This window comes from Myotis daubentonii, chromosome 2, assembly GCF_963259705.1.
Source record: "Myotis daubentonii chromosome 2, mMyoDau2.1, whole genome shotgun sequence".
NCBI classification, from domain to species: Eukaryota; Metazoa; Chordata; class Mammalia; order Chiroptera; family Vespertilionidae; genus Myotis; species Myotis daubentonii.
The window spans coordinates 193503209-193527831 of NC_081841.1; the positions used below are offsets into that span (position 1 = coordinate 193503209).

The 24623-nt window shown below is 50.3% G+C and overlaps 1 protein-coding gene and 1 pseudogene across 2 annotated transcripts in view; one reads left to right on the forward strand and one right to left on the reverse strand.

Annotated features, from left to right (window-relative positions):
- TMEM255B (transmembrane protein 255B) overlaps positions 1 to 24623 on the forward strand; it is a 45603-nt gene that overhangs the window by 14980 nt on the left and 6000 nt on the right. Inside the window, exons 4-8 of one of the 2 annotated variants that reach the window (XM_059685200.1) lie at positions 12238 to 12327; positions 16777 to 16857; positions 20236 to 20321; positions 21827 to 21986; positions 24477 to 24620. In XM_059685200.1, coding sequence (XP_059541183.1) covers positions 12238 to 12327; positions 16777 to 16857; positions 20236 to 20321; positions 21827 to 21986; positions 24477 to 24620 — 561 coding nt within the window. The remainder of the gene's footprint in view (positions 1 to 12237; positions 12328 to 16776; positions 16858 to 20235; positions 20322 to 21826; positions 21987 to 24476; positions 24621 to 24623) is intronic. The other variant, XM_059685202.1, reaches the window with a different exon arrangement.
- On the reverse strand, positions 242 to 915 carry LOC132226425 (ferritin light chain-like; annotated as a pseudogene).

Consider the following 24623-nt stretch of genomic DNA (forward strand, 5'->3'; position numbering starts at 1 on the left):
CTTTCCTTTCCTTTTCTTTTCTTTTCTTTTCTTTTCTTTTCTTTTCTTTTCTTTTCTTTTCTTTTCTTTTTCTTTTTCTGCAAAAAGCTTTATTGTTTCACTTGGTCCAAGGCATGGGAGAGGGCTCCAGGGTGGTTAAAAGAATGGCTAATAGTTTCAGGAAGAGGCTCAGGTAAAAGCCAGAGACACCAGGGCGACGCAGAGGGGCCTCTGAAAGGCCCCTGGGCTCCTAAGGCTCCTGGTGGGGCTCGAGGGCGAGCCTTTCGAAGAGACACTCTCCCAGCCCAGCCCGGGGCCGGCAGCCTGCGGAGGTGAGTCAGGTGTCCCCCATCTTCTTGATCGGTTTCACCTCCGCATCCAGGAAGTGGTTCTCCAGGAAGTCACAGAGCCGAGGGTCTGCACAGGTAGAACCCAGGGCCTGCAGCTCCACAAGGGCCTGGTTCCGGTTCCTCTCCAAGGCCAGGGCGGCCTCCATGGAGTCCTGAGTTTTGGCCCACTCATCTTGGGAAGGTTTCAGCACGTCCTGGAAGAGAATGCGGCCGCCACGCTTGTTTTGCAACTTTAAGAGATGCTCAGCGCCCTCGTGCTTCTTCTCCGCCAACTCGCAAAAGAAGTGGCCCACATCGTCACAGTGGAAATAGAAGCCCAGAGAGAGGTAGGTGTGGAGGCCCGCAGATGCAGGTTGGCCAGGCAGTTGACCGCAGCCTCCACCTCGGTGGAATAATTCTGACGAATTTGGAAGCTCATGGCTGTTCAGCATAAGGAGTTAAGACAGAAAAAAACCGGTGTGTTGGCTGGTCCTGGAGGTGGTTCTGAAGGTGGTGACTGGATGAGACGCAGGAGAGTGGCCAGAGGCTGGAAGAAGGGGCGTCCCTGGGTCTGTTCTGTCCAAACACTGTTGAAGCAAGAGACAGATCCGGGACCGCCGAGGGCACTGCCAGCCTGTTCTTTTCTTGGTCTCCCCTTGACCGCGAGCTCCTCTGAAGCGATGTTGTCCTGCAGTCCCACTCAGAAGCAGCGAAGGTGGATGGTGGGCGTGAGAGAGCGCCTCGCTCTGTACTCCGCTGGTCCTGGGGGCAAACATCTCAGGACGCAGTGATTAGGTCTGTCGTGGCCACATGGGGAGAATTTACGTAGGGCCAGGCACTCTGGATCTCTGTTTGTGCAGCCATGAGCTCACAAAAGTGCTCTGTTTGAAACAAATGCCAGAACTTTTATATTTACTGCTCTGCAAGCCATGTTCGTGGGAGGCCTGTTGGGAAAAATTAATCAGTTTCTGGGTGGATCCAAATATCTGCCTGTTAAGAAAGAGCCCTGGGAATTTGCTGATGGAAAGCCACAACCAGGTCTGTTTTTGCTGCCACTCCACCAGGAATACCATGCAGCTGCAGCCTTGGTGTGCGCATGGGCATCTCTGGAGGGAAAACGAAACTATTGATTCCACCTCAAAGCTACTTTAACTGTCACCCTAGCAATAACCATCAATAACTGTCAATAACCATCAATATTGCGTAGAGGGCACTTGTTACTTCACAGGCGTTCCCCGAACACAGATGGCTGTCATCCATCCATTTCTTTCTTCAACCCACACTTACCAAGCGCACTCCATGTGCAAGATGTCATGTTCGGCACCAGGCGGGGAATCACCTCACAGACCTCCGGCTTATGCCCAGAGCACCAGAGGGCACCATGGGAGGGCTTTGAGGGAGGGCAGAGAAGAGGCGGTTGAGTTTGAGAAGGGCCCAGAAGGTTCCATTCCAAGGCTGGGAGGAGAAGGCGGGGCTGCTGGTGGATAAAGGGCGAAATGAGACCAGGAGAATCAATGGCACCATGGCCCTGTCGGAAAGTCAACGTGGAGTTAACTCTGTCTGAACTCATCTCTCAAGCTCTTTCATCGAGTGATGTGCTGTGAGTGTTCTTTCACCATATACGATGGAGGGGCTCCCTCCCCAATCCCAGGAGGGTTTCATGACCCCACTGGCATCTTTTCCTGTATATCATCTCCTCCTCTTCGACCTTGACCCTCGTTATTTCTTCAAATGTCAGCTGAAATCCTCCTTTGCTCCATTCCCTATCTCCCTTCACCTGTTTTTCTCTGTGATGATAGACAAGATCCTGCTGCAGGCAACTGATCATCGCAAAGATTTCACCTCTATGTCCTATAAGAATAATACTTAGTAGATTTGATAAGAACAAATTATCCCAAGGAACATATAGGAGTGTTTGGTCTCCTCTCAGGTAATGAAAACCCTCCATCTTATTCTACAAGACAGGTTCTATCTTTGACATGTGTGTCTGTTCGGAAGAGGGGGAGGGTGGGGAAGACAAGAGGAGGGCCACTTTCAGCCTCCTTTCACCTTAAGCAGAGCAGAGCCGAGTCTTTGCTTTATTCCTGTTAGGATTTTTACCTACAGGCTCAGGTCACCAAAGCCACCTCCTGGGAGAGCCTGGAGAGGTCAGGGGGCATTCCAGGCTGTCCTCCTCCTCATCTCTGGGTGCTGAGGGAAGGAATAAACTCGTAAAGAGTGCCACTCCTTGCCAAGCTCCTGCTAGCTGAGCTGTCTCCCTCTCTTGTCTCTCCCTCTCTGTCTCTGTCTGTCTCTGCCTTTTTCTACCTGTCTGGAATGCTCTATCCTCCACCCCCACCTTCTTCTACTGAATTAACTCCAGTTCCTCCTTCATATCTCAGCAAAAATGCCATGTCCTCAGGAAAGCTCCCCTAACCTCCGGGATCCATTCGTTTATGACATTTATCCATCCTAGCACTTACCTGTTTATAAAGACATGTTCCCTGAGAGGCCAATCTAGTGTTCTCACCGCCACACACCTTTGCTTAGTGAATGAATGACTCTTTGGAAAACATGAACTTTAGGTGGAAGTGGTTGCAGAGCTTTTGTCTGCAAAGAACATAAACTCCAGCCTTAACTGGCAGAGACTGTGAGGATTTGTATCCCTCCAGGACGTCCAGAGTGGGTGGTTTTATGGTCGGCTGACTCGATGGCTCAGTGTGTCCTGAGGCCCCTCTCCCACAGGGCTGTCACCCTCCTGATAGAGCATCATCCAGAGGAAGGAAGCAGATGGTGTCTTCCTTTGAAAACTTTCCCCGAGTCCATGACAGACTTTTCCTTTTATCTCATTGGCCAGGTCCACACTCATTTCTAAACCAACCCCTGTCATTGGATTATCTCACTAATAACAGGTTCACTGAGGAGCTGGGTGGGGTCAGTCCCCAGAGGGAGGTGACTTATGTGGACATGAGGGGCCTGAATAAAATCAACGTTAGTTAGCAGGAAAGGAAGGAGGGGTGGATGCTGGACTGACAGCCAGCAGGATTCCCTACAGAGATTTGTCTTCTTTGAACTGGAAAGTCCAGTTTCAGGCAATGCATTATGTGACCTGTGTGTCTGAAAAGATGCATCTCATTTCAACATGTAGTCATCGAGAGCTTACTAGGTACCACAAGGGACACGGTCTCTGCCCCAAAGTTTTAAGTTGTGATGCAGTCCATTTTATCTATTTTTTCTTTTACTGCTCAGGCTTTTGTTGTGAAATCTAAGAATTCATCACCACACTGAGGTCATGAAGATGACCTTCTTTGAATAGTTTTATAGTTTTAGCTCATTGATCAATTTTTAGTTAATTTTTGCATATGGTATAAGGTAGGGGTCTATCTTCATTCTTTTGCATGTGGGTATCTAGTTATTCCAGTTCTGTGGGGAGCTGCTACAGTGTTTTGGACAGGTTCAAGCCTTGGACTAATGAGAGGGGACAGTCCTCTCATTGCCACGTGCGTGTCCCAGCTTGGAGGGCAGAGCCCTCCCAGCACAATTATAGCCAACAGCTGTAGTTGTAAGCTTGAACCTATGATCCGAACATGTGGCCCCACATGCCTGAGTGACGTGGGCTTGATAGAGTTCAGGTGCGTGTAGTTGAGTAGGATGGAAACCCACGAGAATGTTGTAAACATCTTGATCACACCCTTACTTGGCCTCGTGGCATCTGCTATAAAATAAAGACACGGCTTGTGGGCGTCGGTGCTGTCTCTCAGAGAAGCAGCGTCCCACGGAGACCCAGCTTTCATTCTCTTGTCTGTCTTTTCTAAGCCTTTCAGCCACCCCCACTTAGGTTCACCCTTGGCCGTGCTGGCGTGGCACCCAGTACCATTTTCTCAAGAGACTGTTCTTTTACCCCATTCAATGAACTTGGCACCCTTGTTGAAGATCAATTGGACATAGGTGTTTGGGTTTCTTTCTGAATTTCAATCTCAGTGACATATAGACCTCCTCAATTAAATTTATTTTTAAGTATTTTATTTTTTGGGTGATATTATAAATGGATTTTTTTCTTAATTTCCTTTTTAAGTTGTTCATTGATGGTGTATTGAAAGACCACTCATTTTTTTGTATATTGATCTTGAACCTTGCAACTTTGCTGAATTCATTCATTATTTGTAGTAGTTTTTTGTAGATTATTTGGTAGTTTATATACTTGGAATCATGTAAATAGAGATAGTTTTACTTCTTCCTTTCCAATGTAGGTGCCTTGTTTTTCTTTTTTTTCTGCCTAATTTTCTCTGGCAAGGACTTGCAGGAAAATATTAAACAGCAGTGGTGAAAGTGGGCATCCTAGTCCCATTGCTTATATCAGGGAGAAAGCTTTTAGTCTTTTACCATTGAGTATGATGTTTGCTGGAGATTTTGGTTAACACCCTTTATTATGTTAAAGAAATTCTCTTCTATTTCTAATTTGTTGAGTGTTTATATCATAAAAGAGTTTGGATTTTGTTAAGTGCTTTTTCTGCATTAATTGAGATGACAATTTTGGTTGTTTTTTTTTCTTCATTCTTTTAATGTGCTATATTACATTGATTGATTTTCTTGTGTTGAACCACTCTTGCATTCCTGGACATGGGGTGTGATCCTTTTAATGTGCTGTTGGATTCAGTTTGCTAGTATTTTATTGAGGATTTTCACCTCGATATTCATAAGGGATGTCGTCTACTATTGATCCTGTCTTTTCATATTTTTGTCTGGCTTAGGTATCAGGCCAATGCTGCCCTCATTGAGTGTCAGGAAGTGCTCCCTCCTTTTCTGCTTTTGGAACAGTTGGAGTAGGATTGATGTAATTCTTCTTTAACTATTTGGTATAACTTACCAGTGAAGCCGTCTGGTCCTAGGCTTTTCTTTGTTGGGAGGTTTTTGGTTACTGATTCAATCTCTTTACCTTTTATAGGTTTATTGAGATTTTCTTTTTTTTTCTTAAGTTAATTTTGGTAATTTGTGTGCCTGTCAGTAATTTGTCCATCTCATTTGGATCATCAAGTTGATTGGTGTATAATAATTCATAGTATTTCCTTATAATTCTTTTAATTTCTCTAAAGTTGGTATAATGCTCCCACTTTCATTTCTGATTTTAGTCATTTGCTTTTTTTCTCTAGTTTTTGTAGTCAGTTTAGCTAAAGACTTGTCAATATTGTTAATCTTTTCAAAGAACCAACTTTTAGTTACATTTTTTGTTTTTCTATTCACTATTTTCTGTATACCTGCTGTAACCCTTATTATTTCCTTTCTTTTGCTGGCTTTGGATTTAGTTTGCTGTTATTTTTCAAGTTCTTAAAGTGTTAGGTTATTAATTTGAAATCTTTCTTCTTTTTTAATGAGTGTTGTGTTTGCCCTGTCCCTTGAGTTTGGCTGTTTTTGTTTTCATTTTTGTTCATCTCAAAGTGTTTTTAAATTTCCCTTGTGATTTCTAATTTGACCCATTGGTTTAAAAGGGTGTGTTTAATTTTCACATATTTGTGGATTTTCCATTTGTTATTGATATTTAGCTTTATTGACTATGGTCGAGAGGAGGAAAGGTAGCGGCAAAGATGAAGAGACAAAGGGTAGGGGTACAGATGGAGGAGACACGTGCAGGTGATGGCTAACCTTGGCAAGGTAGGGACAGTCGCTAGTGTGCAGACAGCAACATCAGCAGCCTTCGGAAGGTTAGGGAAAGCTGAAAGGAGGAGGAGGAGGAGGAGCTACAGGGGAGTGGACATCAAGGAAGTGGTTTGTGGTTTGAGAAAGGAGGAATTCTGGCGTGTCTGTGCTGACGGAAGGTCTAGTGGAGGTGAAGACAGGGGGCTGGGGGCGAGGAGGCAGGGCTGGTGGTGCGGTGTTTGTGGAGCACAAAGGCGTGGAGCTGCTGGTCCGGATAGGCGTGCAGCCCTGAGTGTGGGGCCGGCGCAGGGCTGGCAGGTGCGGTCATTGTACAGGTTCTCTTCTGATGCCTTTTGCTTTCCCAGGGAACTGAGCAAGGGTTCACCTGCTGCTGGGAGGAGGGATGTGTGGGGCTGGTCGGAGGAGCAGGCATGGTCCTCAGATGAGTGAGCACAGGTCCCCATGCTCACCTGTTCAGGTGTGAAGTTGGAGAGCCGTATTTAACTAAGTTTGGGTTTTGGCAAATGAATACAAGACTGTGAGGGAGAAGCAAGGGGTTGTGGGTATTCACAGGGTCTGTAAGCTGGGAGATGTGCTCACAGTTCAGATGGTGACCAGTGCGGGACCAGGATGAAGGGCCGGGTGGTTGGACGGTTGGCGCCTGTGTGGCAGTGCTGAGTGGGCAGTCAGACGGTGCAGGGCATGTGGCCAGCACTGAGAGGGGCTGTGCGCTGAGGAAGGTGGTGAACATGGGCCAGGTGCTGAGAGCCAGGGCACTGGAAGGGTCACCCTGGACCTCAGAGTCACAATGAGTGTGGCTGTGGTCACACTGGTGAGGGTGACCGTGAGCCAGGAAAGAGGGAATGACCTGGAGGTCCGTGAATGACAGCCGCCAGGAGGAGTGAGTCAGGGACCTGGACTTACGTCTGGGGTTATGGGAGGTGAAGAGAGAATGGTCTCCATGGTGATAGGTGCCAAGGCAGAGCCTGGCCTGTCCGGAGTCCCAGGGACCAAGAGTGGGGCAGAGGGACCCAATCAGAGCCAGAAGGGGAGAAGTTACAAAGGGGCTGCGGACTTACTGGATTTTACCAATGACACCAGAGGGCACAGGGGCAAGTTTTAGGAGGCTGGTTTAGAAAAGAAGATGGAGGGCCACATGGGGATGAGGGGCACACAGAGTCCTGACCGCCCAAGTGACAGCCTTCCCAGCGACAGGCTCTCACCTTCCCCTGTTTTCTGTCTCCTCTTATCACCACAGCCTTATCGTCTATTTGGTATTTGTTTTTTTAATCTACTTTCCCTGTTGAAATGCAGATCGGTGAGCCCAGCAGGGATTTGAAGGTGACCTTTCCCCCACAATAACCTGGTTGCCCTTCTCCCAAGAGAAGAGACCCCCAAATGGTGCGATGAAATATTAATAAGTAATTATCAAAATGTTAATAGTGAAATTAAAATATCAATCTAGAGCAGCGGTTCTCAACCTGTGGGTCGCCACCCCTTTGGGGGTCGAACGACCCTTTCACAAGGGTTGCCTAAGATCATCGGAAAACACATATATAATTACATATTGTTTTTGTGACTAGTCACTATGCTTTAATTATGTTCAATTTGTAACAATGAAGCTACATCCTGCATATCAGATATTTACATTATGATTCATAACAGTAGCACAATTACAGTTTTGAAGCAGCAACGAAAATAATTTTATGGTTGGGGGTCACCACAACATGAGGAACTGTATTAAAGGGTCACGGCATTAGGAAGGTTGAGAACCACTGATCTAGAGCCTTTCAAAGTTGCTAGAGTAACAGACAGTTTCTATTTGCAAAATCCACAGGTTCTGGCAGGCCTCACCCATGGAAAGTGATTTGGTTTGTACCTTTAGGGAGCTGATCAGCTTCTGCTTTGCATTGTCATACTCACCACTAGCGTGAAGGGGAGTTAGTGAAAGGAGTGAAGTAGCTGTGACAGGAAACCCATCTCGGTTTTTCCCAAGAGGCAGCTCTGCCGTTGCTGATTCTGGCAAGTTTTCCGTTTCCAGCCAGAAGAGTTGGAGGAGAGAATTTCCAGCGTCCTTCCCAACACTCTCACCCAGACTCCGGGGCTTACGCACCAAAGAAGTTCTTGGGCAGTGTCATGCGTGTGACCATCCCAGCACTGCATTGATGACGCATGGGATCTTGCTAGCACTGAATTTACCACATGCATGGTCATGAGTTTACCATGGGAGCGGTCTGCTAGCACTAAACTTGACTTTTCTCAGGGGTGGGGGGAGGAAGGGCCACCAGGCAGGACCCGTGAGAGTTGATAAGGACATTCAAATGGTGGGGACAGTTTGTGCAAGACCAAATCAGAGCATGGTTGTAAATCTGGACAGTTGAGGGCAATCCTGCTGTGTTGAAGGGTACTTTGGAAATTTTGTGCTTTCTGTGAATTTCTGGATGAAATCAGGTGGAGGTAAAGATGAGGGTCTCTCGACGATCCCAGCTGTGACCAGGCACATAGGGCCAGAGCTGGCCGCCTGGCCAGGACACGTGGGGTTCTCTGAGGAGTCATCGAGTTGGTTCATCATAACCTCACGGGGCAGCAGGTCCTGACATGGCTCAGAAAAATGACAGGGCATTAGGGGGGTCATGTACAGTTTTGTTTCTGGAAGTTTCTCAGGTAATAACATCACAGTTGTCAGAATTAGATGGGACGCCCTGTGCTAAAGGACTTTGGGAACTCCAAAGTGATTTTGTGCATCTTTGAGTCTCTTCTCCTTCACCCTCTTTGGCTGCAAATTCTGCCCAACAAGAATTAGGGGTTGGGAATGCAGACTGGTGCAGCCACTGGGGAAAACAGTATGGAGTTTCCTCAAAAATGGAACTTCCATTTGACCCAGTAATCCCACTTCTAGGGATATATCCCATGTTCATAGCAGCACAATTTACAATAGCTAAGATTTGGAAACAGCCTAAGTGCCCATCAGCAGATGAGTGGATTAAAAAACGGTGGTACATCTACACAATGGAATACTACACTGCTATAAAAAAGAAAGAACCCTTACCATTCGCAACAGCATGGATGGACATGGAGAGCATTGTGCTAAGGGAAATAAGCCAGTCAGAGAAAGATAAATATCACATGATCTCACTCATTTGTGGAATATAATGAGCAACATAAACTGATGAACAAAAATAGATCCAGAGACAGAGAAGCATCAAACAGACCATCAAACTTCAGGGGGAGGCAGGGGAGGGTGGTGGTGGGGGTAAGAGATCAACCGAAGGACTTGTATGCATGCATAAAAGCATAACCAATGGACACAGACACCAGGGGGTGGGGGGTGAGGGCCTGTGCTGGGAGATGGAGGTGGCCGGGGAGAGGTCAATGCGGTGGAAAAGGAGACATATGTAATACTATAAACAATAAAGAATATAAAACAAAACAAAACAAACCACATACAAGAGTTTAAGTTCAAGCTCCCAAGTAAAAAAATAAAAAGAATTAGGGGTGCCCTTATGGGACAGAGTGTGAGCTGCGTCCGTCCCCTCCAGCTGCTGGGTTGAGGGCCCTTGTGTTAATCACAGAAGCACCCTTGGCAGGAATAATGGTGACATACCACCCTTCTCTCCCAGCTGATTAAAACGAGCTGGTGTGACCTTGGGATTCAAGGTGAGAATGAAAGAAAAGCATGAACCACGGGGCTTCGTCTTTCATCTTCGAAGGGTGTGCACCGAGTGAGGACAAAGAGCATCCATCTGGGAGCGGCAAGAAGGTCAAAGGAAGAGGCTGGGAGGACAAGCTGCCAAATTAGAGGCAGGCTTTTTTTCCCCTTCAGAAAAGCAAAGGCCCCTGGCCTCCCTACTGGGAAATCTGAAAGTTGCTTCTGAATCTTTTATAACAACAATGTTTTGTTGTTATTTTTTGTATAACAACAATACAAATGTAGGGAAGTCCGGCTAGATCAGCGGTTCTCAACCTGTGGGTCACGATCCCTTTGGGGGGTCGAACCACCCTTTCACAGGGGTCGCTTAAGACCATCAGAAAACACATATATAATTACATGTTGTTTTTGTGAATAATCACTATGCTTTAGTTATGTTCAATTTGTAACAATGAAATTGGGGGTCACCACAACATGAGGAACTGTATTAAAGGGTCGCGGCATTAGGAAGGTTGAGAACCACTGGGCTAGATATAATTCCTCAAAAGATGTTTACATAACTCTGTACAATGTACATCACAATGATTTTATTTGTATGCAGTCATTTCATAGGGGAAGAAGCCACATGGCTGTTCCCCTCCCCACTGAGATAAAGGAAGCAGTTTTGCCTTAGGCCATATTTCCTTAGTGTTGATGAACATCAAATGTCCCGTGATAGGTAGTGGAGCTCCTGGCTGGCACGGCTTCTGGAGGAAATTCGGTGTATTTTTCCAGGGCCTCCATCATCCTCAGGGTAAGGTGGGTCCTCCTTTGTGCCCACATCCAGAGCTCTTGATTTACACCTGTTATAGCGTCATCACCCTGGGGCGTCCGCTCTTCAGGGTGGGGACCCATCCCATTCTGCTTCTCTCCAGCACTCAGAGCAGATACTGACTCATTATTGAGTCCATTGACCCAGAGCAGCTTTTCAGAGGACCCGGTGTTAAAACTGCCTCGGCACCGTAGAAAGTCCAATTTTTTTTATTGTTGTACAGATCAAGGCTTATGCAGGCACAGCTGCCACAGGCGGCCCCAAGTTCTTCTTTAATAAACGCATCATAAAATGCCATCTATTGTGGGAAACGCCAAGGACATCTGCTGGCGTTGTCACATCTGCACCCACAGCACCTAGAGCAGCTCAGGTGTCCGGAGGCATTTATTCAACCCACTGATAAGTCATAGCCCCGCACCTCCTTTCCAGATGGGGAAACTGAGGACCAAAAAGGTGACCAGTTCAGAGATCCCCCCAAAAGGACTCAGGAGACAGCTCTGATTTGCAATGTCAGGGGGCTGTTTTCATTTCGAAGCAACACAGAATGGGGCTGGAGTGGGGGTGTGAGGGAAGGGGCTATGTTCAAGGCAAGCCCGGGAACCGGCCGGCCTCCTTTCACCTTGGACAACAGCATGGACGGCGCCACCCGTCTCGGCATCTGTCCCCTTGGTCACATCAAAACTGAACTCAAAGTTCTGGGGTGTCTGGGCAGGCAACGTTTCTTACCAACTCCCTATACTTAGTTGGATATATAAATAATGCAGACTCACAAGGATGGAGAGGGAGAGGGCCATATGGAATGCACTCACCTGTGAGCCTGACTGCATTATTAATGAGTAACTCAGCCACAGGGAGGGAACCAACCTAAGTCACGTGGGGAAACAGGTTTTGACCATATTCTCTAAGGCTAGAGACAAAAAGAACTGCGCACAAACATTGAACTCTAGATAGCAGCTTGTTTTTCACAAGGTTTGGGTTAGTAATTCCCCAACTACTTTAATGCACATTCTAGGGCCGAGGAAATACGTATATTGTGGCTCATGAGAGTCGAGTTCTCATTGCTGGAGAGAGGAGTTATGATAAGGAAAGTCATGAACGTGGTTTTGCAAGGGTTGGAATTTGAGGAAAGGATTCTTTGTACGATTTTTGCTATGTGTTTTGGTAAACTTGAAATTATTTCACAAGCAAAAATTTAAAGAAATAGCCAGCAACTGTAAGAAAAGATCACCAATCGCAGGTTGGTAAAGTGTAAAAGGTTAATGCTATGAAGTGTTGTTTGGGATCTAAGGAGATGGGTGTTAGACTATCAGGGAGAGGGAGTCCAATTGGCCAAGCCCCTTTATGGGGCAACGTAGCCTTCTCGCTCAGAGTCTAAGAGCAGCGATCCTAAGGGGGTCCTATCTGAAAGTATGGGTTCTTGAATGTTCCAGGAATCTGTCCTACTCATACATTAACACAGATTTTATATGGAGAACAAATTTAGGGTCTTTGTAGCAGAGTAAGTAATAGCAAGAAATTGTAAACCATTTAAATACCCATTGTAGGAGCTGGTTAAATAATCTCTGATTATTCGTGAGGATTGTGCAGAGGGGCGGGAACTGAAGATCCCCACCCACACAGCAGCCTATTTATTGTGTGAAATAAAATCAACAAGAATGTGCCTTGTATGGGGTGAACTCTGGCCCAGGGTCTGTTCGAGGCTGTGAGTCACTGAGGACAGAGGTGGTAGGGAAGAAGTGAGAATTCTGCAAAAGGCATGGCTAACATCAGGCGGGACTTGGAACTGGTCTGCATTTGAAAACAGGTTTTTGTTAAGCACTGGACACCCACACCCTCCTCTTGTCTTCTGCTTCCAGCTGGTGGCAGCCATTGTGTTTATCAGCTTCGGCGTGGTGGCCGCCTTCTGCTGTGCCATCGTGGACGGCGTGTTTGCCGCTCGGCACATAGTGAGTTCCATCTTTTTAATTTTGCTCTCAATCGCTTTCCTGGGTGTGAAAGACCTACATACAGAAATAACTTCCCGGAGCTCAGAGACCTTCCCTGCTCCTCTCTCTGTTTCTGTTTGTCAATTGATGTCCTTCCTTCTGTCACTTTTCTTTATTGCCTGCAACACACACACACACACACACACACACACACACACACACACACACACACACGTGTGTGCACACACCATCCCATCAGTCAGAATCAAAGTCTTCAACTTTCCTCAGGTCATTCTTTAAATTTAACAAGACGAAATACATCCCGAAATCTGCTGACTCGTGCCTTCCCAGGTTTTATAGTTCAAATCTGTTTCTCTTAAAAGGTTATGACAACTCTAGCTGGTTTGGCTCAGTGGATAGAGCAATGGTCTGCGGACTGAAGGGTCCTGGGTTCGATTCCGGTCAAGGGCACATGCCTGGGTTGCAGGCTTAATCCCCAGTAGGGGGCGAGCAGGAGGCAGCTGATCAATGATTCTCTCTCATCATTGATGTTTCTATCTCTCCCTCTTTCTTCCTCTCTGAAATCAATTTAAAAAAAAAAAGTTATGACAGAATTTTCAAGCTTGACACTGTAACCTGTGAAATCCTTATAGGTTTACTTAATGGTGTGGAAGCCTGAGATGGAAGATTCTGTCAGTGGTTACAGTCATGTGCCACATAATGATGTTTCGGTCAGTGACCGAGTGCATGTATGAGGTGGTCTCATAAGATTACAATGGAGCTGAAACATTCCTATCGCCTAGTGACTTCATAGCCATCGTCATGTCATAGTGCAACGAAGTACTCACGTGATGCTGATGTAAACAAGCCTACTGTGGTGCCAGTGGTAAGACTGAGACAGAGGAAAACACAGCAGAACCTCCCAGGTCCTGTGAGCTAGAGAGCCACCTGGAAGAGGTGGAGGCCTAACACCCCCAGCCAAGGCCAGAACTGCACCACAATTATCCTTCTAGGTCAGTGGTTCTCAACCTTCCTAATGCCTCGACCCTTTAATACAGTTCCTCATGTTGTGGTGACCCCCAACCATAAAATTATTTTCGTTGCTACTTCATAACTGTAATTTTGCTACTGTTATGAATCATAATATAAATATCTGATATGCAGGATGTATTTTCATTGTTACAAATTGAACATAATTAAAGCATAGTGACTAATCACAAAACAATATGTAATTATATATGTGTTTTCTGATGGTCTTAGGTGACCCCTGTGAAAGGGTCCTTCAACCCCCAAAGGGGTCACGACCCACAGGTTGAGAACCGCTGTTCTAGGTTATTCACTGTTTGTCGAATAAATATTTACATTTATAGCACTTTTTAGGAAATGGTGTATACTTTGTCCCAGACTTTCCCCCCCTTGTTTCTTATTTTTGGAAAGTTAATTGACCTAGGAGTCCCTGGCCCATATTTGTTGTCATGGTTTCAGCACACTGTTTGGTTGGAACAGAAAGCATATCCTTTGATCCGAACCTGATTTCCCATCCAGTGCTAAGTTACTGAGGTCAGCAGGTTGCTGTGGTGTTGGACTGTCATACCTGCATTATCTCAAGTGTCACTCAATCAGCAAATATTGATCAAGGGCCTCACCTGAGCTGGGAGTGCAAAGATGGACATGCCTTGGCCCTTTCCTCAAGGAGCAAGCGTCCTAGTGCTCAAACCATGCCAGCTGGGGGTTGACAATGCCAAGGTCTTCTATGGAGACAATCCATGTCTGCCCTCAGGACGCTGGTGTGGGAGGAGTGCCCGGAGACAGATGTGCACTTGGGGGCAGTGTTAGCGCATGGACCTGGACATCTGCTTACAGGGGCATTCGAGTGATGCTACCTGACCTCGAGCCAACTGGTTTCCTCTCACCACGAGGCAGCCCATGTGAAGCCCGGTGGGGCATGAGGACCCTCAGTACCAGGACCAACTCGGACCGCGTGTCTGCGGCTGCTCACAAACCCATCCCTCTCTCTCAATGGAGATGGAGAACAACTGGTCAATATAATTTCTTAAGACCATTTTCAAAATGAGATCATTTTAAGGTTTTTACCTTCCCCACCAAATTGAAGGCTTGGGTCTGGAAGGTGGTTTTGGGAATCCTGGTTGTGAAGGAAAAACCAGACTTGCCTTCCTGAGAAAGAGGGTCCCTCCTGACAGAGGGGCTCCCAGCAGCCGGAGGTGGGTCCCGCCCTGCTGCGGTGTCACCGGCTTTCCCCAGGCCTCCTCTCCCGCTCAGCGCACACCTGGAGAAATTCTCTTAAGAGCCAGCGGTTTCCCAGGTGGAAGGATCTCCTCTGTCCAGCATGGCAGGAGTGAGGACGGAGGCGTGCGCCCCTCAGCCCCACCTTGTTTCATGGAGGAATAGGATGTTTTGAAGCCCTTCATCATTGCAGGCGAGGTCTAAATACCGCTAGATAAAAATCCAGGCTCCCGTGTTCCACACTGGCCGGGCACCTGGTGAAGTGGAACGTGAGTCCTGGTAGATCGGTCGGGAATGAGCCCACTTGTCTGTTTCCACCCAGTCAGGCCTGCTGGGCTGCGGACTCCTGGGGTTTGCAGGTCATTGCAGGAGAAACGGGAAACAGTGGAGTTTGTGGCCACCACTGGGCCTCCTGTGCCAGTTCAGGGAGGACCTGCCTTTCGCAGAGCAACGTTGTGGTCGCCCCTGTGTGTGTTAGTGGCTACTTTGGGGCATCGTCAGTGGCTGATGGCACCCAGCCGCACTGGCACTCTGATCTCGGACTTCGGCCTTCAGAACTGTGAGGAATAAGTGTGTGCTGTTAGGCCATCCCACCTGTGTATTTGTTCTAGCAGCCCGAGCTGACTGAGACAGAGCTAATGGGAAGAGGTTCTCTGAGACCTGGGCAGTCCGCTCTTGAGCTGGACTGGACTTTTAGACCAGGAAGGCGTGAGGGTGACTTTTGGTGACTCATGAACAAGGACCCTTTCAGCAAGGCATCACCGTCCAGTCCGGAGGGGCATTTCCCCGTGATTACAGGCACGAAGGAGAACGCCTGTCCACAGGTCATCCACCGGAACCTGAAGCTTGTCGCCTGCACATGATGCAGCCACGTGGACTGTGCAGGCACCGGCCTGACTCCCTGGAACAGACAGTGAGCCGGGGCTGCGGATGAAAGAGCCTGGCTGGGACGATACCAGGAAGTGAAGGGAGGAGTGGAATCAGGCAGGGGGGCCCCTGGCAGAGGGTCCTTCTGGGGTATAACTGACCTGGTACGGCAGCCGCACCAAGTTTCTCTCCAAAGCCCTTTCCACCACCTTCTACATTCCACACACATTTCCTGTGCCCTGGCGTCTGTCTTCCTGCAGGAAGATAGATTCTGTGAGGACAGGGACTCGGTCCCACCCCCCAATTGCCGTAGCGTCCAGACCAGGCCTGGCGTGTGGTAGCCCAGTCCGTCAGTAGCTGCTGCCCGGGTGAACAAATGCGTGACTGTCCCTCTCTGTTGCCATTGCCATTGGTAGTTTTCTATACTCTTTTCTTAGGTCAGAAGTAGGACTACTTTGAGAATTACAACTAACGTAACACAGTATTAAACCTGACTATAATTGTTGGGATTCTAACTCATTTTATAACTTACAGATTATGTAGTTTCATGGCATTTTATAGCTGTTCTCTACCAGAGATTATAAACATTTTGTAATTGTCAGGGTATTTTGGGGGGAAGGGGGCGGGGGGGGGGAGGGGGTGGGCGGATCTGTCTTCTTCACTAATCCCCTAAGGGCAGGAACTACACCCTTATAATTTGGCTCCGTGTCTGCTCCATGGATGTTGGGGAGACTCATGGATGAATACTTATGTAGGGTGACAGGTGGATGTATGCTTGGGTGGTTGGTGGGTGGATGGATGGGGATGACTGGATGGATTGCTAAAGAATAGGTAGATGGAGGGATGGAGGAGAGATGGATGGATGCATAGATAATTGAATGATTAAATGATTAGGTGGATGGTTGGGTGGGTGGGTGGGTGATTGGCTGGATGAATAAATTAGTCTGAAATTCATCTTGCTCCCTTCCTAGTGGAAAAATATGTTTTGCTTTCCAAGAAAGAGATAGGAGCCAAGGGGTCAACTTGCTGAGAGTTGTAGGAGGGCACCTCAGAAAGTCCTGCAACCCCTCCTGTCAGCTGCCCTGTGCTGACTGATGAGACATGTGTCAGCCCATCCTGCAGGGACAGGGTGCCTGCTCCCCTGGGGCCTTCTACTCACCTGCCTCCGGGATGCAGGAGCCGGCTGCTCTGGAACGAGGTGTGGCATTTCCTGCTGGGTGTTCTGCCTGGCAGGCTGTTAGTCGACGTTGGAGTCTCTCCTGTAGAGAGGCCTGGAAACGGCAGGCAGGTCTGAAACTGCCTCCGGCCACTCCCGGTTTAGAGAGGAAACTCTGAATCCCGTTGTGTGTTTGTCTCTAGGAGACAAGGCCCCTCACCACGGGAAGATGCCAGCTCTACTCCAGTGGGGTGGGATACTTGCCCGACGTCTACCAGACGGAGGTAAGCAGGAGCAGTGGCTGATGGGCCAGGCTTCACTCTGCTCATCCGCGGATCCCACTGTGCCTGCGTCCCGAGTTAAAATCCGAATGTCTGGGTTCTCCCTGTCACGTCTGCCCTCTGTGCCAGGGTGAGACTTTGTTTTGCGCTAGCTTTGACATCTTAATGTATTGTATTTATTCTGGAATCACAGCTGCCGACTTGTTGTCTTTGACACACAACAGTCCTACAATTCACTAGTCCAATTCGTTGTGGCCTATCTGATGAGCCTTTTTTTTTTAAAAAAAAATATATTTTATTGATTTTTTATAGAGAGGAAGAGAGAGGGATAGAGAGTTAGAAACATTGATGAGAGAGAAACATCGATCAGCTGCCTCCTGCATGCCTCCTGCTGGGGATGTGCTTGCAACCCAGGTACATGCCCTTGACTGGAATCGAACCCGGGACCCTTCAGTCCGCAGGCCGATGCTCTATCTGCTGAGCCAAACCAGTCAGGGCTGATGAGCCTTTTGATTGACTTAATCGCTGCAATAAAAAGCTAGTGCACTACATTTGCGTTGGCCAAGAAACTCCTCCACGGTCCCCGGGCCAAGGACATCTGCAGGGTGATTCATTTCTATTTCTAGCCGCATGAAATGCCAGGAGTAGCAAAGTGCCCCATGGCATGCCGTCCTCTCTCAGACCCAGGAGGGCACTCAGCTCCCTTCATCTGGCTGTGTCACTCCAGCTCTGTGCAGATTTGCTGGTTTAACTAACCACGGGCTCTCAAACTGCAAACAGATATCAAAGAAGGGACAGAGTAGCCAGGAGAAGCAGGAGAAGCAGGAGAACACCGGAGGCAAACAGCACGGTTAACGTCCTGCAGGGTGGTTGAGGTGCTCCGAGAACCATGGGAGGAGAAGGTGCATCCTGGATGCTGTAGCATGAGGCCCTGAGTGGCCAGTGGCCAGGTCCCTGCTGCTGGCCTGAGGCTCCCTGTTGCCCTCTCTGAGCAGGTGGCACAGTTCTCCTCCAAAGGCAGGTCCAGGCACGTGTGGCCTTTCTCCTGGCCGGAGGGAGCCTTGGGGACCTGTCCTGTTCAGAGTGGTCATGGGCTCCCCAGGCCCTCCATGTGTGCCCCTGCCCTCCAAAGGCCCTGGCGCTGCTCTTCCCTTCCTTCTACTCAGGTGTTCAGTCCAGTTCAAGGTCAACTGTTACCCTCTGCTCCTGGGATCATGGAGGAGCATGGCCCCCTCCTGACCAGATGTGTCAGACCTTTTGACGACCAGCCCATGTGTGGGGCTGCCGCAGCTCCACCCCTCCACCAGGGCTTCTCGAACCCCTGCCCATAGGACTCGGCCCAGGTTCTCATCCTAGGGGGGAGGTTTAGTGGACCTGAGGATTTAAAAGCTGCCCGAGGCCCAGCTGGTGTTGCTCAGTGGTTGAACATCAACCAGTGAGCCAGGAGGTCATGGTTCCATTCCCGGTCGGGGCACATGCCGGTTTATGGGCTTGATCCCCAGTGTGGGCGTGCAGGAGGCAGCCAATCAAAGATTCTCTCTCATCATTGATGTTTCTATCTCTCTCTCCCTCTCCCTTCTTCTCTGAAATCAATAAAAGTATGTATTAAAAAAAATAAAAGCTCCCCGAAGATAATGGGGAAGAAGCTGCCCCACATAGTTCAAACAAGGGGCCAGCAACGTTCTCCATAAGAGGTCAGTAGTATTTTAGGATTTAAAAGTCAGCTACTCTGTCGCAGCTACTCAGCTCTGTCTCTCCGCTGCCCTGTGGGAGCAGCCACGGCGATGCAGCCACTATCCAGTGCAGTGGTTCTCTACCTTCTGGCCCTTTAAATACAGTTCCTCATGTTGTGACCCAACCATAAAATTATTTTCATTGCTACTTCATAACTGTAATGTTGCTACTGTTATGAATCGTAATGTAAATATCTGATATGCAGGATGGTCTTAGGCGACCCCTGTGAAAGGGTCGTTTGACTGCCAGAGGGGTCGCGACCCACAGGTTGAGAACCGCTGATGTAGTGGGTGGACTGAGCTTGGCTCCAGGCCCCTAGTGGCTGACCCTGGTCTAAGCCACCGTCCCCTGCTATTGCTCGCTATGCTTCCTAGGAGGGCACACCTCCCAAGAGGGGGCACCTAGGGTTAGGGTCAGGCCTTTTGACCTCCAACTCCCCATGCCGGGGCTCTGACCTTCCCACGAGCTGTTTGCTGGGCTCAGAGCCGCACCTTGCCCTTGCTCCCTCCTTCCCCGTGCCCTGTGCCTGCTCGGGACTGTTGTCTTTCCAGTCCTCCAGTGTGACCTGTCACGCCTCCCGGCCCAGTCTCCTTCCGGGTCTGAGTCACGCTGGTGCTACTTCCATGGCTCCCTGGCCGGTGTCTGGTCTCCTCCCCATCGGGACTGTTTCCCAAGCCATTTCCAGAGTAATCTTTCTGCAACGCTTCTCAAGAGCTCTGGAGTGCCCCATTGCCAGCTTGGGTGGTTTCCAGAAGTTAACCACAGAACTCGGAAAGGAAGGCCATGTGCACAAAGGGTTGCTTGAGCTTGCCGACCCACTGGGGCCCTGGAGAGGCTCTGAGGACCTCTAGGGCATGGTGAGCCCAGGTCTCTGCCCCTCAGAGCCACGTCAGCTCCTGCAGAAAGAGCTGGGAGAGTTTGCTCGAACCTCCTTCTATCGCTTGGTGTACGATCCTCCTCCCTTGGAAGCTCTTTCCCCCCAAATGTCACTGTCTTCTTTCTGAAGTCAGTGGTCTCTGCCCTGCTTACCTCCGAACTGTGGGTGGCATGTCTCAGGCCCCCACATTGAATAGCACTGGGGGAGGGAGGAAGGCATGTGTTTTTCCCTAATCTTGCTTTTTTTTTTTTTTTTAAAAATTAAATGTCCTCCAAACATTTGTAGCCTGAGGGGAGGCCCCTGTGTGGGTTAGGCAGCCGGTGGCTTGGTGAGATCAGGCTGCTGGGAGTTGCTCTCTGTGTTGTCAGGAAGGGTCCTCCCTGGAGGGGTCTCACCTGGAGGAGGTTCACCCTACCTGGAGGTTCCCCCACCTGCAGGAACCCCTGCCTGGAGGGGTCTCACCTGCAGGAATCTGCCTGGAGGCATGGTGCTCAGAACCCTCTTCCTTTCCTTGTCTAGCAATCCTTGTCCGCCTGGACGCCCTTTGTGACTGAGCCTGGTCCTCTAACGCCTCCTGCAGGGCAGAGTCCTGTCATGCCCCAACCCCGAAGCACCTGGGATAGGGCGATGAAGGGGGAGGCCAAGAAATGTGGGCTCAGGAGGGAGAACTGCCTGACTGACCAGGTGCAGCCCTGCTCACCGTGGGGAGAGAATGAGCGGGCACACAGGGGACAGGTCCCTGAGACCTGGCAAGGCCTTTCTGCTTGCAGGTCACCTGTCACTCCCTCAATGGCAAGTGCCAGCTGAAGGTGAAGAGCAATACCTGCTATTGCTGTGACCTCTACAACTGCCAAAGGTGAGTCCAGCAGGGAGTGGGGGCCGGGGGTGCCTCATGGGAGGAGGGGAGGCAGCCCCTCTTCTCATGCGTCCCTGCTCCCCCTTCTCTGCTCTTCCCTGTCCTTGGACACTGCACCGACACCATCACCTGTAGTCTTTATGTGAGGGAAGGGAGTTAGCTCCATTTCACAGATGAGAAAACCAAGGCTCAGTGATGTGGTGAGGTGTGGGGAGGGGAAGTGTTCTATAAGCCCCATGATCATGTCTCTGTAGTGAGCCTGTGCCTCTGGCCTGTGGAATTCACCAGCCTTTCTTAGTCTCCCACCCCCACCCTCCACCCCCCTCTAGCTGGGACAGGTGGCTAAACAGGGCTGGAGCTGGGTATTCCCCTTGATAACACTCCAGCAGGTTAGGCCCTGGGTACCAGTGTCCCCGAGGCCAGGCCTTGTTGAGGCGAAAGCAGCTCTGGCTGTTTCAGAGCTGTCCCTTTCCCTCCCCCTGCTGGAAGCCCGAGAGCATTTTTCTGGGTGTTTAGTGTGGGACCAGGTTGAGCTCCTGAAGGTGAATCTCACAGCATGTGGGGTCCCCAGACTGGTTCCCCACAGGTTTTAACGCTCAGACTTATTCACAGCAGCTCACCATTACAGGTCTGTTTTCTACCCCGGCCCCTGGGGCCCAGGCGTTTCTGCTCCTGCGTGTGTCTCCGCGGAGCTGGGCTCCTGTATCCACCTGTCTGCATCTCCAATCTGGGAGCAGCCGTGTGTCCTGCATCCTCCCCTCTTAGGACCCAGTACGAGTTGTTGATTTTCCCGGCTATCAGGCTTTTTACTTGTTGTTGGGACCCAGTGAGAGTTCCAAGCTGGAACTGAAATCATCCCACGATTATCTTCTACATTTGTATTAATAGCTTGAACACTTACCTTAAAGCCAGTGGGAGTTTTAATGCTTGCTCCTTGGGTAGTCCCCCCTGAATTGTTGGAAATCCCAGGGGTTTAAACTGCACCCCCTTCCCCGAGAAAAGGGTCCACGATATTTCCAAGATGAAATGGAGGAGCAGCATGTGTGTGGGTCACGGTGACTGCCCCCAGCAGCTCCTGTGGTCAGGATGCAGGCTCATCTCAGCCATGCTGTGGGGGCCAGGATGAAACCTCCACCAGTGCGGCCGCTTGCTGAAGGCTGACTCAGTTGGGGCCCCATTGGTGGGGCTCTGGGGCCTGCATTCTCCCTGTGCAGGGCCTGTGTTTGGGGAGGGGGCAAGGTGATGGTGCCATCCTCTCTGCTCAGAGCCCGGGGCTCCTTCCCTGGGTGGGGACAGCCCTGCTGCCTTGGCCTCAGGGTGCCACTGGGCTGGTGCCTCTCTCTGGCATGACCAGTGGGGCCCTCGGGGCCTTTGAGAGCAAAGACCACAGCCGGTCTGGATTCAGTTCACCTGGCCCAGCCCTGCATCCTCCCAGCCCGGCTGCCACCTGGCAGGTCCTCTCCTCGCAGGCACAGGTGACACTGCTGTCTCCTCCCCGTGTGCAGCACCGAGTACTCTCCCACCTACTACGAGTTCGTGGGCGTGAGCGGCTGTCAGGATGTGCTCCACCTCTACCGGCTGCTCTGGGCCTCGACGGTGCTCAACGTCCTGGGCCTGTTCCTGGGCATCGTCACGGCCGCGGTCCTGGGGGCCTTCAAGGACATGGTGAGTAGTGCCGCCCGGGCTGGGCAGCGATAGCACTCGGGACGGACCCGGGCTTCGGGGCCCACGCTCTCACAGGCACACAAGGCAGGCCTCGTGATCTCCCCTCACAAATGGGGAAACTGAGGCTCATGAACACCATCCGCCATACATTTTAATGACAGCCAGCCTTTGCCCGTTGTTTCTGGAAGCAGAGTCTGTCCCAGCACTGGCCTCCACCCTCTGAGGAAGAACCTGAGCTTGACGCTTAGATGTGTCTGTCTCCACCACCTCTCACCCGACTGCGTGTGCAATCACCAGAGCCTCCGATTTGGTAGATCTGGAGGAGCGGGTGGTCCTGGGGTCTGCACTCTCCCGAACTCATAGGTGATTCTGATGCAAGAATTAGGGAGAGCAGGTGCTTAGCGTGTGCCGGAGCGCCAGGAAGGGGCCGTGAATGCAGGGCCTCACTGTGAAGGCTGTTCTAGCTGAGCCTCCCCTCAGCATGGTTCCCTTTTCACAGGCAAATAGCCCTGCCTGGGGCTGGGCTGCAGGATGCCCCTTCTCCAGCCCTCTCCCCCTGGCACCTCTTTGTTCCAAACTAGAAATTCTCACCACCGTACCACCTCCTGCAACAACCCTCCCTTCATCCTAAAGGTGCCCCAGGTGAAGGGCAGCCCCTCAGAGTCCCCAGTTGCAAACCCCGCGGCAGGCACATAACATCTCAGAGAGAGGAGCCACCCACCTTGACCCAGTGTTAACTCTAAGGCCAGTGTGAATGTGCCTGCAGGCAAGGCACCTGCCCTGCAGCTAACGCTCTTCCTGAGTCTCTTGCTACCCAGCTATTCTGGAGACTTTGGTCATTGACCATTTTTAGTAGCTGAGCCTGGAGCCCTCCCGAGATTTTCTAAAAGGTTTTGTTTCTCTAGATAAAATCTGAGCTAACACGGGACATCCTAGTGTCCCCTAGGACCCAAACCCTCCTCCTGGCTGCCACCCTGGAGGGGGCAGACGGCCTCTCCAAGCTCTGACTGTGGTCATAAGATTCTTTACACTCATGAAAAAGACAAGCACCCTCCAGGGATGAAAGTCGCTGGTCACCATGCCTTCAGCAAAGTCTCCAGTGGGTGCCACAGCTCTCCCAGGGTGCCTGGGGTCTGCGGAGGGTCCCACAGGGCGCCCTCTGAGAAAACCCTCAGTATAGTTCTATTGGGAATGTACCGATGCTCCACTCTTTCCCACCAGACCTCAGCGTTGTGTCTAAACTCTGCTCTGGACAATTTTCTTTCTCCAACTCAAAGCTCTGGGGTGCTGTGAGAAGCAAAAAGTGTGATTCCTTAACATTCTACATCCACTGAGTAATACTCTTGTAAGTTTAATGGATCTTACAATTTAAAATTATTTTAAGGCACGAAGGCCCTTCATGAACCAGCCCAAAGCTGTGTGTGCCCTCTCAGCATACGAGGGCTTCATATGCAGGTCACACATGCGCGTCACACTGGTGCAGAGTAAGTCCCTTTGCCCAGCAGGCGGGGCAGGGGGAGTCTGGGGTCTGCAGCAGGGTTCCTGAGGTGGTGCCTGGGCAGTGACAACACTTGCAGACAGTCATTTAAACCCTGTCTGGCAGGGAAGGGTCTGCACTGAGCCTCAGGTGTATGTACTGAGAAACGAGGTGGACAGTCCTGTTGGCCCAGCTGGGGGCTCCTTGAGGTCACCCACACAGAAAGGTAGACAGGGGGCCAGGGCAAGACCAGGTAGATGCAGGCAGCCAGGGCCAAAGCTGGGCCGGGCCTCCCAGTGCCTCCTGCAGACAGAGTGAAGCTGCCCATGCCAAAATGTTTAGCTCCCTCATGGGAGAACCCCCGGCCCTGCCCTGTCCTTCCTAAACCCCAAATGGCAAAAATGCTGAGCAAGGCCAGGAGGGTTCCTTTTCAGCCCATGAGATCATCTCTGAACCTTGGCCTTCAACCTCCATCACCCCAGCTCAGCCCAAGCTCCCAGGGCTCTGGCTGCAGCTGTTTCCTCTGGCCAGGATGCTCCCCTCTCCCCCTGCCCTCTGTGGGGCCCAGCTCCTGCTGTGCCAGCCCAGAAACCCCTGGGCTGTGTCCCCGGGGCTGCCCAGTAGGACCATGTCTGAGCATGGAAGCCAGTCCCCCCGCCATGGCCGAAGCTGCATGGGAGGTGGTGTAACACTGCGTCACCTGCAGGGAGGGGCCAGGGGTTTTCGTGCTTTATCAAAACAGCACCAAAGAGGGCCAGGGCCTAACTTGGAATCTTAGTGGGTCTCTGGGACAATTTAAAAAAATAAAAAGCAAAAATAAGCCCGCTTTTCAGGTGTTTAGTTCCAATCCGAGAGATTTTGATCTGAGGACTTGAGACATCTCCTCCTGGCAGATCTGATAGGACCTCACCTTCCTGGATGACTTGAACATGGGGCTCCCTGGAGAGATTGCTTGAGGCTGAAGGTGCCAGGCTTTAGGGGGCTGGCTGATGCATCTCCATTCTCTGTGGCAGGTCCCTCTGTCCCAGCTGGCCTACAGACCCTCTGCTCCACCTCAGATCCTCTACAACCCTGCCCAGCAGATCCTGGCCTACTCCGGCTTCTGCCCGGCACCAGCGACCCTCCCCACCTGCTCGTCCTACCCTCTGCCTCTCCAGGTA